General features: G+C 47.5%; 1 protein-coding gene across 1 annotated transcript in view; it reads right to left on the reverse strand.

The window, feature by feature from the left end:
* LOC135916833 (uncharacterized) overlaps nucleotides 1-16,491 on the reverse strand; it is a 166,042-nt gene that overhangs the window by 20,607 nt on the left and 128,944 nt on the right. Inside the window, exon 11 of the mRNA XM_070522027.1 lies at nucleotides 1,005-1,101. Within this exon, the coding sequence (XP_070378128.1) occupies nucleotides 1,005-1,101 (97 nt within the window). The remainder of the gene's footprint in view (nucleotides 1-1,004; nucleotides 1,102-16,491) is intronic.

Consider the following 16,491-nt stretch of genomic DNA (forward strand, 5'->3'; position numbering starts at 1 on the left):
AGTTTAAGACTTCACACGTAACGACATCTACAGGTTCTGAACTGGCCGCTCTTCGCGCTGCTGTCGAATACATTGAAAAAGAACCGCCCAACCAATGGGCAATATTTTGTGACTCGAAAGCAGCCCTCCAGAGCTTGCGAAGTTTATGACGTGGCAATTATGAACAGCTGGTGTCACAAATCAACAAAACCTGCCATTGCGCATCTGAAAGAGGACATGATATCATATTTCAGTGGCTACCGAGGCATTGTGGCATCGTTGGTAATCACCTCGCCGATGACGCTGCCCGACGTGCCCAGGCTGGCTCACCGACACTACTTATACCTTCATCCAGAGTCGACGCTGCAAGAGAGCTTCGCAGTCTCGCTAGTACAATTACGTTAGGTTGCTGGCATAGACCACAGAACTCTAAGTGTCGTTTACACAGCCTCGACCCATCACTGAAACTTACATTACCAGGGAACCTTCCACGACGTGACGCAACACTGCTGTGTCGGCTGTGGGTAGGAGTAGCATTCACAAACTCCTACAGCTATCGTATTGAAATGGCGGATTCACCAATGTGCGCTAAGTGCAATTGTGAAGAGACCATCAGTCACCTTCTGTGCCACTGTTCTCGCTTCGATAATCAACGTGAGACTCTCCAGTGTGCCTTAAATAGACTGGATGGCAGGCCATTTACGGAAGTGAAGATCTTGGGAGTCCGGCCTCATAGTTCATTGGCCCAGGAAGCAGTTCGAGCGATTTTCGCTACCTGAGGGTAACATACTTGAGTGCCCGACTATAGACATCCTTCACCTAAGTTCTCTCTCTTCCTCTTTCACTCCCCATTCCCCTCCCCACGTGTTGGGTAGCAAACTGGACTCAGTCTGGTTAACCTCCCTGCCTTTCCGTCTTCCCTTCTCTCTCTCTCTTTCGCCTTGCACAGGCACTCTCAATATTAAGGCTTACCTTCATGTGTGCTTAAACGTGTTACCAAAACGGAACAAATATATGGGACTCACCCAAACCAAGGCTATTCAGAAGTATTGCCACAAGTCCTGAGATTGAATTTTCAATTTCTTGTGGAGATCCATTCTGCGCTACACCTCTAATAGTGCACTAGAAAGAGAAAAACATCACAAAACATTACGAAACTGCCTAATGGGAAATTTAAGTGCAGCATTATAACGTGTGTTCATTTCGCGCGTGGATATTTTGTATTATTACCATATAGGTACACGACTTATATCAAGAGAATAATTTTGAGACTAGCGTAACTAGCGTGGGCAATCTGTATGGTGTGGCACACTGCAAACGGAGCGGAGTGTCGTGCGACTGCCTCGCCAATCGGGAGATCACGAGAGGCAACGCTTGGGTGATGCGTGGGCGTGATTCATAGCAGCCTCAGCAGACAGACCCTTGCTCATGCAGCGCTTTGCTTTCATGCAAACGACGCGCGCTACTCGCGCGCCATCGTAGCAGTGGTCGCGGAACAAGCACGTCTTATCACGCTTCTCCTTCTTCTTCGTTTCACGCTTTCCTTCCACCAACCACGAGAGCAGTCCTTCGTCCCGAGGAAGTCCTGTCACGAGTGTCAGTGACGAGAACACCGAAGAGCGCGTCACACCGAGCCTTTCTAGTAGCCGCTCCCGTCGCCCTTTGCAGGATCAGTGGACTACGTCAGACGTGCTGGTACCGCGGAGTGACCTCAGTAACTGACGCCGCGTGCATGGGTATAGCCCTTCCCCCCTCAAGCTACCTTGGCCCCGCTTCGGAAGCCCAGATCAGATCACCCAACCCACGCGTTGGAGGATGCCGTGGCCGCGAACGACTCAGCGCATGCGCAGGCTCCCTCCCCTTCACTTAACATAATGCCGAACCTCAACGCAGGAACATGCGCCTAAGAGCTGGGCTCTAAAGCATTTGTGTTCCGTGACTCAATCGCTTCACCTGTGCGCGCTGCTATATTCATTAGAGTTTAGTTGCAGAAATTGGTTTGCCATAGCTGCTGATGCTTTCTCGTCTTGAATAACACAATATGCAAACATGTGAAGATCACTGACCTTTATATCACGTCAATAAACTCGTATCTATGAAATTACTTTTTTTATTTACCTGTACGTCTCTTTATTTCGCAAAATATATACATACCACAGCGTTTTTCAAGAACTTCTTTGACAACGAATTCACACTTTGTTATTTCGCTTAGCAATAACGCACCGCGAACTGCCTCGTGCATGTCGAATCTTCGACTCGGTAACATACATAAATCTTTTAAATCCAGTATAACCAACCGAATCATCCAACGCCGGAGTTAAAAAAACAAAATCACCATGGCGACACAAGTGTTGTGCTTTACTCGCTACCTACAGTCCTTTCTCAAAGCCTCCGATCGGGACATCCTTAATTTTTTTTTACCCAGGCTTTTGTCAGAAATGTGGTCCTATTAGGCGCAGCCAATATACCAACATAAAACAGAACAGAAATTAAATTTAGAATGTAGTTCTTTTTAAAAATTCAACTGTTACAATGAGGTGCTAATGAAACCAGAATGCTTGTGGCACTTTTACTAGCCTACTTGGTGTATAATGCTCAGAGGAACGATGCAGCTTATAATTGGTGTTTTCACATTTCGTTCCCATCGAAACACGGCGGTCGCATTTGGATGAGGGCGAAATTCGAAAGCACCCGTGTACTCAGAGTTAGGTGCATGTTAAACAACCACTGGTGGTCCAAATCATTCCGGAGTCTCCCACTAAAGCGTGCATCATATACGGATCATGATTTTGGCAAGTAAATGCTCATAAAGAATTAAAAAAAATTTTAGTCAGTCAAGAAATTGTATCGGGAATGACGCACGTGCCATGCCTGGTGCAGCGATTCATCGTGCTCGCCTAGATTAGATATGCGCCTTGGTTGCCACACCCCTTGCGGCTATAAAAGCACTGTACGTTCAGCAATAAAGAGCATTCGGTCGCTGGCCACCTCGACTGATACATGGTGTCAGAAGTGGGATAGCTCACGTCGATGGAAACACAATGGAGCAACTGCTGAAGCTTCCTGAACCACTACTGTTGTCTGGGAATATCGCCAAGAACTGGGAATTGTTCCAGCAGAAATTCGATCTTTTTCTGGACGCAACGGAATCGCCAAAAGAGCCCCGAACCACGGCCGCCAAAACAGCACTGCTGCTCAGCACTGCCGGAGACGACGCATTGGAGGTATTTAACAACTTCCTTTTTCTTGGGGACGAGAACAAGCAAGATTATGCTACCGTTGTTAAGAAATTCAAGGAGTACTGCCAAGAACAACATAATGAAGTCTATGAGCGGTACATATTCCGATCCAGAGTGCAAGGCGAAGGGGAGTCATTCAAGCATTTCTTGCGGGACCTCAGAAAACAAGCAAGAAGCTGCAATTTTTCGGAAATAGCCGATTCCTTAATCCGCGACCAAATAGTGTTTGGCACCAGTAGCCCACGACTGCGTGAAAAGCTCCTCAAAGAAAAAGACTTGACACTTGCCAAGGCTGAGCAGATTTGCAAAGCGGAGGAAGCAGCATCGCTGCAAAACAATGCCTGGGCGCAGCCCGATAAGCACGTGGCTCTGGTCAGGAAGCGGTCTGCGCAGGTTCGCAAAGCGGAGGATGCGGTACAAAAGGAACCGTCGGCACAGCCCGATAAGCAAGTGATGCAAGACATGCAGCAATCTCGGAAATGCACCAGATGCAATCGTTTACACGCCATACCCGGTAGATGCCCTGCGTTCGGCAAAACGTGTTTCATATGCCGAGGTGTTAACCATTTCGCAGCTTCCTGCAAGAAGGGCCCGCAAATCCGAGAAGTTGGCGAGGAGCAAGACAGCTTCGACATTCTCGATGTGACAGTCTTGAGCATCGACGCGAGAGCGGACTGGGTAGTACATGTGAACGTGGCTGACCAGATGGTTAACCTCAAAGTGGACACGGGATCTCAGGCCAACTTGCTGCCCTACTCTATCTACCGACGTTGCAAGACGGCAGCAGATTTGAAACCGAGCTCTTCGGTGCTTCGATCATACAGCGGTGGTGTCATTCGACATTTCGGTATGGCAAGGCTACCAGTGACCGTGAACGGCCGGTCGAAGGACGTCAACTTCTATGTCGTCAAAAAGGGCAACCAAGCAATACTGGGACTACTAGCATGCGAGTCGCTTGGTCTGGTGTCACGTGCAGTGGATGCTGTAAAAGAAGGAAGCACCACAGCGGGCGGCAGTGAGGACGTTCTAACCGAATTCCGCCAGCTTTTTCAGGGAACAGGCTGCGTGAGTCGCCAGTATAAAATGGTCCTACGCAAGGATGCGACGCCAGTTGTCCAGCCAGCTCGGCGGGTGCCCTTGGCGCTGAGGGAACCTCTGAGGGAGGAGCTGGAGCGCATGCAGCGAAGTGGCATCATTGAGAGGGTCCAGAAACCGACAGACTGGGTGAGCCCTTTGGTTATCGTGCGGAAGAAAGACGGAAAAATACGGGTTTGCATGGACCCTAGAAGTATCAACGAGTGCATACAGCGAGAGCATTATCAGATGCCAAGACGCGAGGACATAGAAGCTGAGCTCGCCGGCGCTAAGTACTTCACGCTCCTCGATGCAAGGGCGGGGTTTCATCAGGTACCTTTGGATGACTCCACAGCAAATATATGCACGTTCGGTACTCCGTTCGGGCGTTACCGGTTTTTGAGGCTCCCGTTCGGAATCTCATCAGCCCCGGAAGTTTTCCAGAAAATCCTGAGCGAAATATTTGACGGCTGTCGGGGTGTGAGAGTGTACATTGATGATATTCTAATATGGGGCTCGTCTAAGGAAGAACACGATGCGCGCCTGCGGAAAGTGCTGCAAGTGGCAGAAAAAGCAGGCTTAACTTTCAACGCTGAAAAGTGCAAGGTTGGAGTGACTGAAATTAAATTCTTGGGTGACATCATTAGCCACGAGGGAATAAAGCCTAACCCGGCGTTGACGCAGTCGTTAAGGGAGACTCCATGCCCAACGGATAAAGCCGCTGTCCACAGAATGCTAGGAGTAGCAAATTATTTCAGCAAGTACTTGCCTAATCTCGCAGAACGTACTACGCTTCTTCGCAGCCTCATCAAAAAGGACTCTGTCTTCGAGTGGACCGAAAACCACGCTAGTGAGTGGAGGATGATCTGCGACATGCTTAGCAGTGCGCCTCTCCTAGCTATTTTCAACCCAGCCAGAGAAAATAAAATCGTGGCAGATGCATCAAAGAATGGTTTGGGGGCTGCTCTTTTACAGCGCCACGGTGAAAACTGGCGGCCAGTCGCTTATGCCTCGCGTGTAATGGCCAACTCGGAGCAGAGGTACTCGCAGATTGAAAAGGAAGCATTGGGGATAACGTTCGGTTGTGAAAAATTTCATCACTTCGTATACGGACGTAAAACTGTTATCGAGACTGACCACCGTCCACTGCTTGGTGTTGCAGCGAAAGGAATCAGTGATATGCCACCCAGGCTTCAACGTTTTTTCTTGAGGCTAATGGCTTATGATTTTGAACTGCAGTATGTACCAGGAAAGAAATTCTTTCTCGCAGACATGCTATCAAGGGCTCCAGGGACAGCGACTAAGGACTACTCCGACGACACGGAAGATGTGGAGGTCCACGCGGTTGCAGTCATGTCAACCTTGGTAAGCGCTAGAACACTGGCCCGTCTGGCCAAAGCAACGGCGAATGATCAGGACTTGCAGTCAGTGATGCGCTACATTAATGGCCACGGTGACATTGTGGGTATAATGAAGCCATTCGCGTCCGAGCTCTCATTGATTAAAGGCATTGTATTTAAAGGCAGCAAAGTTGTAGTCCCGAAGTCAATGCGAAACGAAGTTCTCGAACGTATTCATGAGGGACACATGGGCTTGAACAAGTGCCAAGCAAGAGCCAGGGGCCTAGTGTTCTGGCCAGGGCTGAACTCTGATATCAAAAACCTGTTGCAGAGTTGTGCAGTTTGCCGCAAATATACGTACAAACAGCAAAGTGAGCCTTTTATGATCAGACCTACACCGGCCCATGCATGGTACCGCGTGGGCGTTGACATTTTTCAGTACGGAGGCAGCTCGTACCTGTCCGTTTTTGATGCCCATTCGAACTTCCCGGAAGTGGAGAAGCTGACTCGTACAACATCCAGTGCCGTAATTGAGAAGTTGAGCGCCATCTTTTCAAGATACGGCATTCCAATGGAAGTCCACACGGACAATGGGCCGCAGTTTTCGTCTTATGAATTTGCTCTTTTTGCGTCCAGGTACGACTTCAGCCACGTCACGTCGAGCCCCGAGTTCCCGCGATCGAATGGACTCGCTGAGAAGGGGGTTCAGATTGTGAAAAGAATCCTAAAGAAAACGGAAGAAACAAAACAAGACTTCTGGCTGGGGTTGCTCAACTACGGATCCACTCCGCTCGAAGATGGCCGCTCCCCTGGTGAACTCTTGCAGGGCAGGAGGCTTCGCACTCTACTCCCAGACTTCAGGCAGCAGCCAAGCATACCAGTATTCAAGCGAGCCCAGGCAGACACTCGGGGGAGAACGTTACCACCTCTCAATACCGGCGATGTCGTGAGAGTACAGGAAAAGACATGGAATCGCCGAGCTCAAGTTACCGAAGCAGTTGCACCGAGGTCTTATCGAGTAGTTACCGAGGACAACAGAGTGCTACGTCGCAACCGACAGCATCTGCTTCCAACTGGTGAGCTGTTCCAGCAAGAAGCCCTCGAATGTGACGACCGGGAGAGCGAACGAGCGTGTGAAGCACTGCAACCCACGACACCTGCTGCAACTGGAGACTCGCCTGTGAGCTCCGAGAACATTCCGCAGGCGCCGCCGCCCGTGACTACGACTGGACCGACTGTGAGCTCAACGGCTCCGCAGGCTCTTACATTGCGCCGATCTACCAGAGATAGGAGACCACCGCAGCGGCTGCGGTACGACCGCAATTTCAACCAAGTACTTGGCATCTATTCTCCACAGGAGGGAAGATGTATCGGGAATGACGCACGTGCCATGCCTGGTGCAGCGATTCATCGTGCTCGCCTAGATTAGATATGCGCCTTGGTTGCCACACCCCTTGCGGCTATAAAAGCACTGTACGTTCAGCAATAAAGAGCATTTGGTCGCTGGCCACCTCGACTGATACAGAAATAAACGCGGATTTAAAACTGGAGGCATAATTAGTCATATATGCGACCGCGTGGGGGGTGACACATCCAATACGATGCGTCGTAATATGTTACGTTCGTTTTCGCGTGCTTTGAATAGAGTGTAGCACAGAAAGCTTTTACTTTGTTACGGTTTTCGTTTCAGTTTGGCAAAAAAGATTAAGTTGCGGTTCAACCTCGGGACGATAATATAACGGTTTGAACCGATTCAAGTTCACCTGCATAACCGAAGAATGGCTGCACGAAAGCAGGACTAATTAATTTTCTACAACAGCTTGGCGCTGCATCTACACGACATTGAAAAAATTACGCGTTGGTTTCTTCTTCCAGCCACACGAAGTTATAAAATTATTATGCAGATCCCACGCTGAAATTTATGCGAAGCGATGTTTTGTTTTAATAAAGAGAGAGGGGGATAAATATATTCAGGAAATACAGAGAGTTCTCCAGCCTGTTACTTTGCTCCGACGGAAACGGAAGAGGAGAGGCAGTCCTATGCGAGTATACACACGTTTGGCTTCGAAGGTCCCTTTTGCAACCTTGAATGTAGGCCCGTGTTGACTAAATATTCTAAGGGAGCCTCGAGGGCTCGCTTCAGTAATATGTTCGGCAACACTATTAACGGTATTAACGCTAACGGCAACACTATTTCACCAACCACCTGTTGGTAACTGACGATACCATAGAGATAAATGCCTGCCATTGACACTCATACTAAGGACAAGCCACAAGTATATGTGCCGCATTGTCTCAGGTATTTTGCACGCATCACAGTTTGGCGAGTTCGTGCATCGGACGCTTTGCACATATTGTCGCGCTAACAAGACGCCTAGTCTGACCCTTGACACAATACGCAGAAATCAGCGCTAACGGTACTGCTTCAATAAACATTCTGAGACAATCGTGCGTATTCACAAATGAGCTGCCACAGTGGAGCCTAAAGTACAGCCAATGCACGGCTCAAAAGCCTCAGGAAAGGCGGCGAACGTGAAGTGAAAACCACCCTTTCCTTTATTTTTTTTGGTTTCGCTCTGGAGTGAAACAAAATCGTAACATTATGGTTCAGTTCTGGTTCGAGCAAGAATAACAATTTTTTTTTTAATTTTTGGTTTAGTTCTCGTTTTATGCTCTAGTTCTTGCATTGTTTTTCGTGTACGAATGCAATTTTTGAGCACAATGACACCTTTGGCCAAAGCTCAAAATTTTACTCTAGCATCTGCGACTGCATTAGATTACCAAAAAGAGACGTTTTGGCTGATGAAGCCCTTCACGCCTTGAGAAGGGCGAATTCTTAGCCCGCGTTTGTGGAAATGGAGAGAAGACAGCACGAGGTCAATCTTATTTAACCTCATGACTTGCACTTCACTGACGAAACTTTACATGTTTGCTAATCTTGTCAATATTTGTTGTTCGGTTAATACATTTTTTACTCCTCTAGATAATTTATTTGTCTCCCTAACGATAAAAAGAACTCGCGCCTACGTCCGCATATATATATTCGTAGCGCACCTAGAGCATCGAATCACGACAGCGGCGGCTTGCACTTGTCTGTCACTGCACCCACCTGAGCGCTTGCGCATAGACAGGCATCTGCCTACGCCAAAACATGCTGTTTCTTCTGGTTACAAACTTAAAGTGTAAGGTTGTACTCCTCTCGCCAAATTTTGTAATTTTTTTGTGTGATTGGTCTGCCACAGGGCATCCGCGTTCGGTAACGACATGTACAATGTCCCTGTTATCTGACGCGTGCTTTTAAAAACAGCACTTGACTAAGTGCTTTTTGTGATTATAAGTCCTGATCCGCCAATCTGCATACATTTTTCTGTAAATAAATACTGCCGTTTTTAACATATGGTGTTAGAGATTCTGGTACACCCTATTATGGACCGGGCCACATACTTGGTTACGCGCTGTCTTGTTCGCGATGGTGGCTATGATACTGCAAGGAGCTAATGCGCCCCTATAGTGTGATTGTTCCCTTCGCGACAGTGGCAACAAAAATACAAATGAGGCCACTCCATGTATGACAGAGTAGAGATTAGCGCTTAACCTAAATTGGAAGTCGTGACAATATTCACATGAAGAGAGTTATTAGGCTGCTTCAATTAACTCGTACGATAAGCCACTAGCGCGGCCCTAATATGTTCCCGCAATACGTAATTTTATAGTGATACGGAGCTACAGAGGCACCGTATTGTTACTAAAATGATCGCTATTCTTAGGAGAAGCAAGTGTCATTCATCTTGCGTGTTTAGATATCTATACGTCTCTTTATGTGCACACCGTGGGGCATCTAGGTTATTCTGAGACCAGGAAGCATCACAAGGACGGAATCAGTTTAAAGTCGGTTCTTATCACCAGCTGCATATTACGAACGTGAACAACCATATTCTATATTTCAGTGGTGTGGTTAGTTTCTGACAGCAGCATCTTCGCGGACAAAGAAAATTTATCTTGTGTTTGTTCCTCTAGAACAGCGTTTCGTCGCCTAAACACAGATATCAATGCGTAGTATCGCGTGGAGTGTAGCCTTGTCGAAACTACATCCTACATTTTCATGTCGACTCATTGCATTCTAAACTCACTTGATGGCTGCGCTAGCTGTGTCCCATGGGGTACAGTGTGTTCAATGTGTTCCCACAGGCATGTGTTTCATATTCGTCATTAACAATTTTACGTGGTCGTTTTTGAGTTAATGCATTATTGCACAGCGTACTTTTACAAGAACAGTACCATTTTCATTTGGAAATTATTCAACCCAAACACACAGTGTTCCCTGGTACTCCATTTTACTAAGAAAGGTCCTACGAAGACGACCGCATTGTAGTTTTTCGTCAGCTGCAAGATATGTTTGGTGTATTCATCGCCAAACTTGAAAAAGTGCTGAACATAGCATGTGCTGCTGTACATTCAGCTTCTTTGTATTTTGTCAAGGATAGCATACGCTTCTCGGAACTCAAATTTTTAGGTAAGTTTTAGAAAAGGAGGGTATAGGCGATGAACGCCATGACATTCCATATAAAATACATATCTTTACCGTCGCAAGAAAATTAATGCAAGTGTACTTTGTAATGTACGCTGGGCCTATGTGTATGCTAAATCTCGAAGCATACACAATGGTTTTATTACCTGTATTTCGTCAAACTACATTTTTGCTTGCAAGAAGAACTTCAGGGACTGTTGCAGGAAAGAAATGCATTTAGAATTACGTCAAGGTTGCTATTATTCCTCCTGGTTCTTTTCTTGCGGCGACAAAGATGTCTTCTTAGTCAACAAAATCGCGAGCAGAGTTAGAGTTAGTATGCATTAATAGAAACAATTTAGATATCATATTAACAATATTTTAAAAAGAAAGATGATTCACTGATGCTTCAATACAAATTGGAAAATGAGTGGGAAGGAACAGAAAACAACGAAGACTGTGTATATTCCTAGCCATTTTAGATGATTCATGCATTAAAAATACGGCAGCTCAGATTGCTGGACCACATAGAGACCTTGACTTTTGAAATGACAGAAAATTCTAACGCAAATGACAGCTAGCAATCATAGAACAGGATTGCAGTGCAAGAACCGACTGTCATTGGAGGAGATGTCCCCAGTCTCTTGAATGTCACCAGTCCCTTGAAGAAAGGTTTATTCAGAGAAAGGCAGAGAGTTCGGCCTGAGCTATAGCTTGCTCGGGCCTGCTACTATGGGGAAAAGGGACGGGGACGAAAAGGGATGATGAATGATGATGATACTATCAGGAAGACATGCGTATATACAACTTCACAGGGTTGTAGCATCTCTAGAGCCGTGTGTCCAGTGCAGTGGCTTGGAGAGAGGCTATAGCGGCACTTGTTATCAGAGCTGCGCTGTTAGCATTAGGCCAAGGGCCTAAAAGAAACTTGTCTGATAGGGGCCTCTTATCCACGTTTGCAATTGACGTTATCGACGTTTCTCGTTCTGGCGCCTACGCGGGACACACGCAAAAGATATGATCAAGTGATTCCAGTACCTCACAGTATTCGCACTTTGGGCTAGTATCACTGCAACCTATCAAATGTCCATAACCATTGGCGAATGCGACACGAAGGCGAATCCGGTACACCATGCTCGTGTGGCTTTTTTTGAATTTGTGAGGCTTACGAAATTTCATTTGTTGGTTCAATCTGTGTATTCGATTGTTGTCGATCATGTTGGGTCCAGTTCTCCAATGTACGGTTGCGTATTACGCGATGAAGTAGGATGTTTGTGTCTGTTCGTGAGAACGGAATGCGCACTTCGCAAGCATTATTTGAAGCAGTTTTCGCTTCAGCACTGTGTGTTTGTTCCCTATCACACAATAGTGCGAAGGTATCCACTAAAAGGTGTCATTGTGGCCATTTCTATTTGCGCGGTCGAGATGCTCTATAATCTATATAACCACTGAATAATACTGGCCTCGTCGGAGGACACAGTCAATCGTCTGAAGAGCTGGCTTTCATTCGCAGAATATCGTCCATGCGCGAGGAGGCTCCTCGGAGAGAAATCGAAAGGCCTCCTGAATAGCAACATGTTCTGCAGCAATGGATGTTGGTCTACGGTCTAGTTTAAACCGCTGAGCGATGATCATCGGTGAGATGACGAAGGCTGCAGTGGAGGCATATGGTGGGACAGAGCTGTGATAATATATGGTGTGCGGGAGTGGAAAGCATAAACATACGAAGACAGTGCGCCGTGCGGTGGCGAAGAGGACAGCGACTCTTTGCAAATACCCGCAAGAGAGCCATCATCATCATCGACACCAATTTGGGAGCGTCGGCAGTGGCGCCTCAAAAAGCGTGGCGCGAGAGAGTGTGGCCTGTGGCGTGAGCAGTGCGCGCGGTTCGGCGTGCGACGGCAAAGAGCTTCCTCGCTGGGCGTATGGCCCATGGGAGCTATCGCCGCCCGCGTCACTATGCCACACCCGATTCAACGCTGTCGCCCGCTGAGAGGTTACTGCGCCCCGCTCTTCCGCTTGGCAACTGGTCCAGGAGGGCTGGCATTCCTGAACCGGGGCGATCAAGCGTTCGGGTGAGCGGCCACAGGGCTACCCCGCCAGCTGTGGACGCGACCTGGTGACTGCGGCCGTGGGCTCCCGAGCGCGTACCCCGCCGGAGCGAAACCGGGCACGCCGGGGCTCCCGTCTATCGACTGTTGCGCAGGGCCACCTGTGCCCCGCGAGGCGGTCCGACCCGGCTGTCCGACCCGGCCGTCCGACCCGGCTGTCCGACCCCGCTGGCCGACATCGGTTCCACGAGGTCTCCGACACGGCGACACACGCTTCCACCGGAACTGTAGGCCAATTATAATCCACCGATCCATAGATATAGTGCATGTCGTCTAAGAGGCATTTTGTAGAAGTGTCACGTGTGTGTGTGCCGTTATCTGTGTCGTGTGCGTCAATACAAGGGTGATGTGTGTTTGTGCTCCCAAGTGCTGCTCCTCTCTTTTTCTGGAGTGATCCGGCCCCAAAAACGTCAAAAGAGCCATCGGTATTCACGTGCACTGTATCTCCGTACTCTGCAGAAATGTGAAACAGGTAAAGTTGGTTGAGGCCAGTTAATGCAGCGGCTGATTTCTTTTAATTCCAAGGATCTATAATGTAACGAAATGTTTAGGCAGAAGCCATGGAGGTGGTCGCGTAATGAAGGCAGGAGAAAATCTTGACGGCAGAGCACTGTGATGACGCGATAGAGTCCTGGAAAAGCTAGAACCTTGGTGGGTGGCAAGGAGCGATGACAGAGGATGGTGTCGGGTCAACACGCGAAGGTACATTCGAAGGAGCTCGCAGAGCAAGTATACATCAATAGGAAAAGCACGAGCTTCCACTATTGTTCTATTGCTTGACGTGCGTCGTGGGAGGCCCAAAAATGTGCGCAATGCGTGAACTTGTATGCTCCCCATCGAGTCCACATAGTTAAGTCGCATGCTTGAGATCAAGCGTCGGCATGCTGCACCATATATAGCATACGAATAGTGCTTGGTATAACTGGGGTAATGAGTACTTCCAGGGGGCCCCATCTTGTTCCAACAACGACGCGAAGGACGCGAACAAAATTGTTCAACTTTAACTTCAGTGCGGCGACGTGTCTCGACCAAGATAATCCCTGGTCTATGACTAAGCCAAAGAATATGTGGTGTGTTACCGCAGGTATCGCTACTCCGTTTACGATTACCGGACACCTGGTAATTCGTTTTCGCGTGAATGCAATCACTAAACATTTTTCTGTAGAGAGCTGGAGGCCAAGACGCCTCAGATACTTAGCTGTGATTGTCACCGCACGTTGAAGCCTAGCACGCATTCGGGTACGGGTGGCTCCAGATGCCCATATGCATATGTCGTCCGCATATGTGCTAATCTTCACCATGCTAGGAAGTTCAGATGCAAGGCCCATCAATGCAACATTGAGAAGAGTTGAACTGGGAACTCGCCCTTGTGGAACACCTCGATGGATATTGTACTGTTCGATACCGCCATCACTTGTCGACATATACGCCGTGCGATCACTGAGGTAGCTAGCAATTCATGCATATAGCCAACCACCGACGTTTAAATCTTCCCGTGCAGTAATGATTGCATAATGAAGTACATTTACGTATGCACCCTTAATGTCCAGAAGAACAGCTCCAACAAGCCGACGGAGACTTCTTTCTTGTTCAACAGTGGATACCAAGTCGACAACACCGTCAATGGAAGAACGGCCTCTTTCGTACTCATGCATAAAATCAGGAAAACAATTATTGCTCTATAGGAACCATTCCATCCTTGAGAAGACCATTCTTTCCATTACTTTGCCGACGCAACTGTCTAAGGTGATCAGTCTGTGGGAGGAAAGCTCGTTAGGGCACTTCCTCGGTTTAACCAGCGCTACAATGCGACTGCATTTCCAACTATCTGGAACATTTCCTGTCTTCCACGTCGTATTATCAAAAAGATAGAAGGGTACGTCGTGGTTCTGTGCCAAGATGGCAGGGTGCAGCGTGCGAGATTCCGTCAAGTCCTGGTGCAGATGAGCGCCGGGGAACAGGAGTTGCAGCGTCATGCTCTTGCATCGTGGAAAGGTACTTCTAGTTGCTCCTCTCATGACGGGGGAGCGATGGTGACAAGGGGTGAAGTGACTTCATTAGATGCGTCCACATCGAGTTTACAGTAGTCCTCTACTACCTACACTTCGGTCCGGCGTTGATGTTGAGCCACCGCATGAAATGGGTATCTTTGTTGTGGAGTTGCCCGGAGACTTCGTATGACCGGCCAGATCTTAAATAGACGCTGTCTTGGATCTGGGGATCCGCAGAATGTCCTCCAACGCTGTCTTCAAGCTTGTCCAGATGTCGAAGAACCTGTCGTTGAGCTCGGTGACTGTTCGAAAGATCTGACGGCCACTTCGTGCTTCTGTATCACCATTCCGCGAGGCGAATGATGGCACGAAGGGCTTCATATTGTATGTCCACCGATGACCTGTGCCTATGTACACTAACTTCTATGGTTTTGTCCAGCAGGGTAGAGGCTATGATGTGATCTGTTTCGGATGGAGATGTCATACTCTGAAAGGTGGCGTCGACAGAGGTCTTAAATAATATCCAGTCTGTTTGACGAATGCAACGTGAAGCTGAACGGCGAAACCAGCTAAGCTGAACGTAAGTGGGAGGTGCTCACTGCCATGATTATCTAGATCCGTCGACTAGTATGCTGAAGACAGAAGACTCCTTGATACAAATGTTAGCTCAAGACAACTGCTGCAGTACGTGCCACGAATAAATGTAGGAGATCCGTCATTGAGCGCATTTACTCCCTGACTACACATGAAGTCGGCGAAATGTTTGTCACGAGAATTCATCAAATTGCTACCCCACAGGGGTAGTGTGTGCGATAAAGTCACCAATCACAATATTAAGACGTTACGATGCTTGTAGCAGAGACATCAGGTGCGAGAAATCGATCCTCGATTTTGGGTGGATGTATCCTCCAGTCACTGTGAACGTGTGTCATCTGCGTTTTATGGTAATGCGTACGTAGTCATTAGTAGAATGCGATGGGATGTCATGTCTGAAGTGCACCAGATGGTGACGTATACAAAATAATATTTTGCTTGAGGTTTGGACTTTCCAAGACCATATGTGGACATATCCAGAAATACGGCAAGAGTCTACATTAGGTTCACAGATAACAATAACTGGAAATTGGTGCTTAAGTACCCGCTGTCGGAAATCCGACAGACGACCACGTAGACATCGAGCATTCCATTGCATAACAAGCGATTGACGCATCCGTTCTTCAAGCATCATCGCCATACTTGCTTAGTGAAAAAGCACTAGAAGTGTTTCTAACACTTCAAGTAGCTGCATGGCAGCCTTGGCAGCCGTGGTATTTAGGCTGGAAAGAATCCTGCGCATTGCGCCCATCAAAATTTTCAACATACTCGTTCAATGTTTCAATTATCACTGAACCTAGTACTGAATACTTTAGTTTTGAAAGTCTGCATTCATCGCCAATTATCGCGTATAGATTTGCATGAATAATATATTTGCGCTGCTCGCGCCTCGGAAAGCAACAGCAAAGCCCTTCCTTGTTATTTGATGAAGTCATGTTATACACTTGATAAGTAAAAAAACCTCCATAACAAACAATATTTACCACCAAAATGCTGATTCTGCTACCAGAAGGTTATGCTTCGCTGCAAGCCTATTTATTTTGGGAGGCTCGAAGATAAGCATAGAAATTTCGTGAACTACATCAGGTATTGCTCCCATAAAGGCCCAGCGTACTTTATAAAGTTCACTATGGTTGCGTTTCAAAGAATAAAGCGCCACTCACAAATCTTTTGACAATATATCTAGAGTGTGAGAAGATCGTCCGACATGAAAAATCACTACAAACTCTAACTGGTAAATTTTTCTGGGGCCTTACTGAATCTAATAGACTGATAGCAATGCGCAATCCGACGATATTCCGTCAGTCGCAGCCATGAAAGGTAGCAAGACCTTGCAAACTGATAGTAGGAATACTTTTGGTCGGGTGCTGAAAAAGCAATGGTGAATGTTTTGCGCAGAATGACACTCTAGTTCGCCGAAGTAGTGCTGATATGATTTTCAAGTGAATAAGGAGCTGTTCTAAATTATTCGCTAAAACTAAGAGGCTCCTTCACACTCTCAAAAGGCATGCAGTGGTATTCGTTTCATTCTCACCTATGAATTGCAAGAGACGGCGCTGTTGGCGACAACATCGCCTAGCCGCCATAGTGAGTCTGCGTGTGTCATCATCATCATCATCATCATCATCATCAGCCTGGTTACGCCCACTGCAGGAC

The sequence above is a fragment of the Dermacentor albipictus genome, chromosome 7, assembly GCF_038994185.2.
Source record: "Dermacentor albipictus isolate Rhodes 1998 colony chromosome 7, USDA_Dalb.pri_finalv2, whole genome shotgun sequence".
Classification (NCBI taxonomy): domain Eukaryota; kingdom Metazoa; phylum Arthropoda; class Arachnida; order Ixodida; family Ixodidae; genus Dermacentor; species Dermacentor albipictus.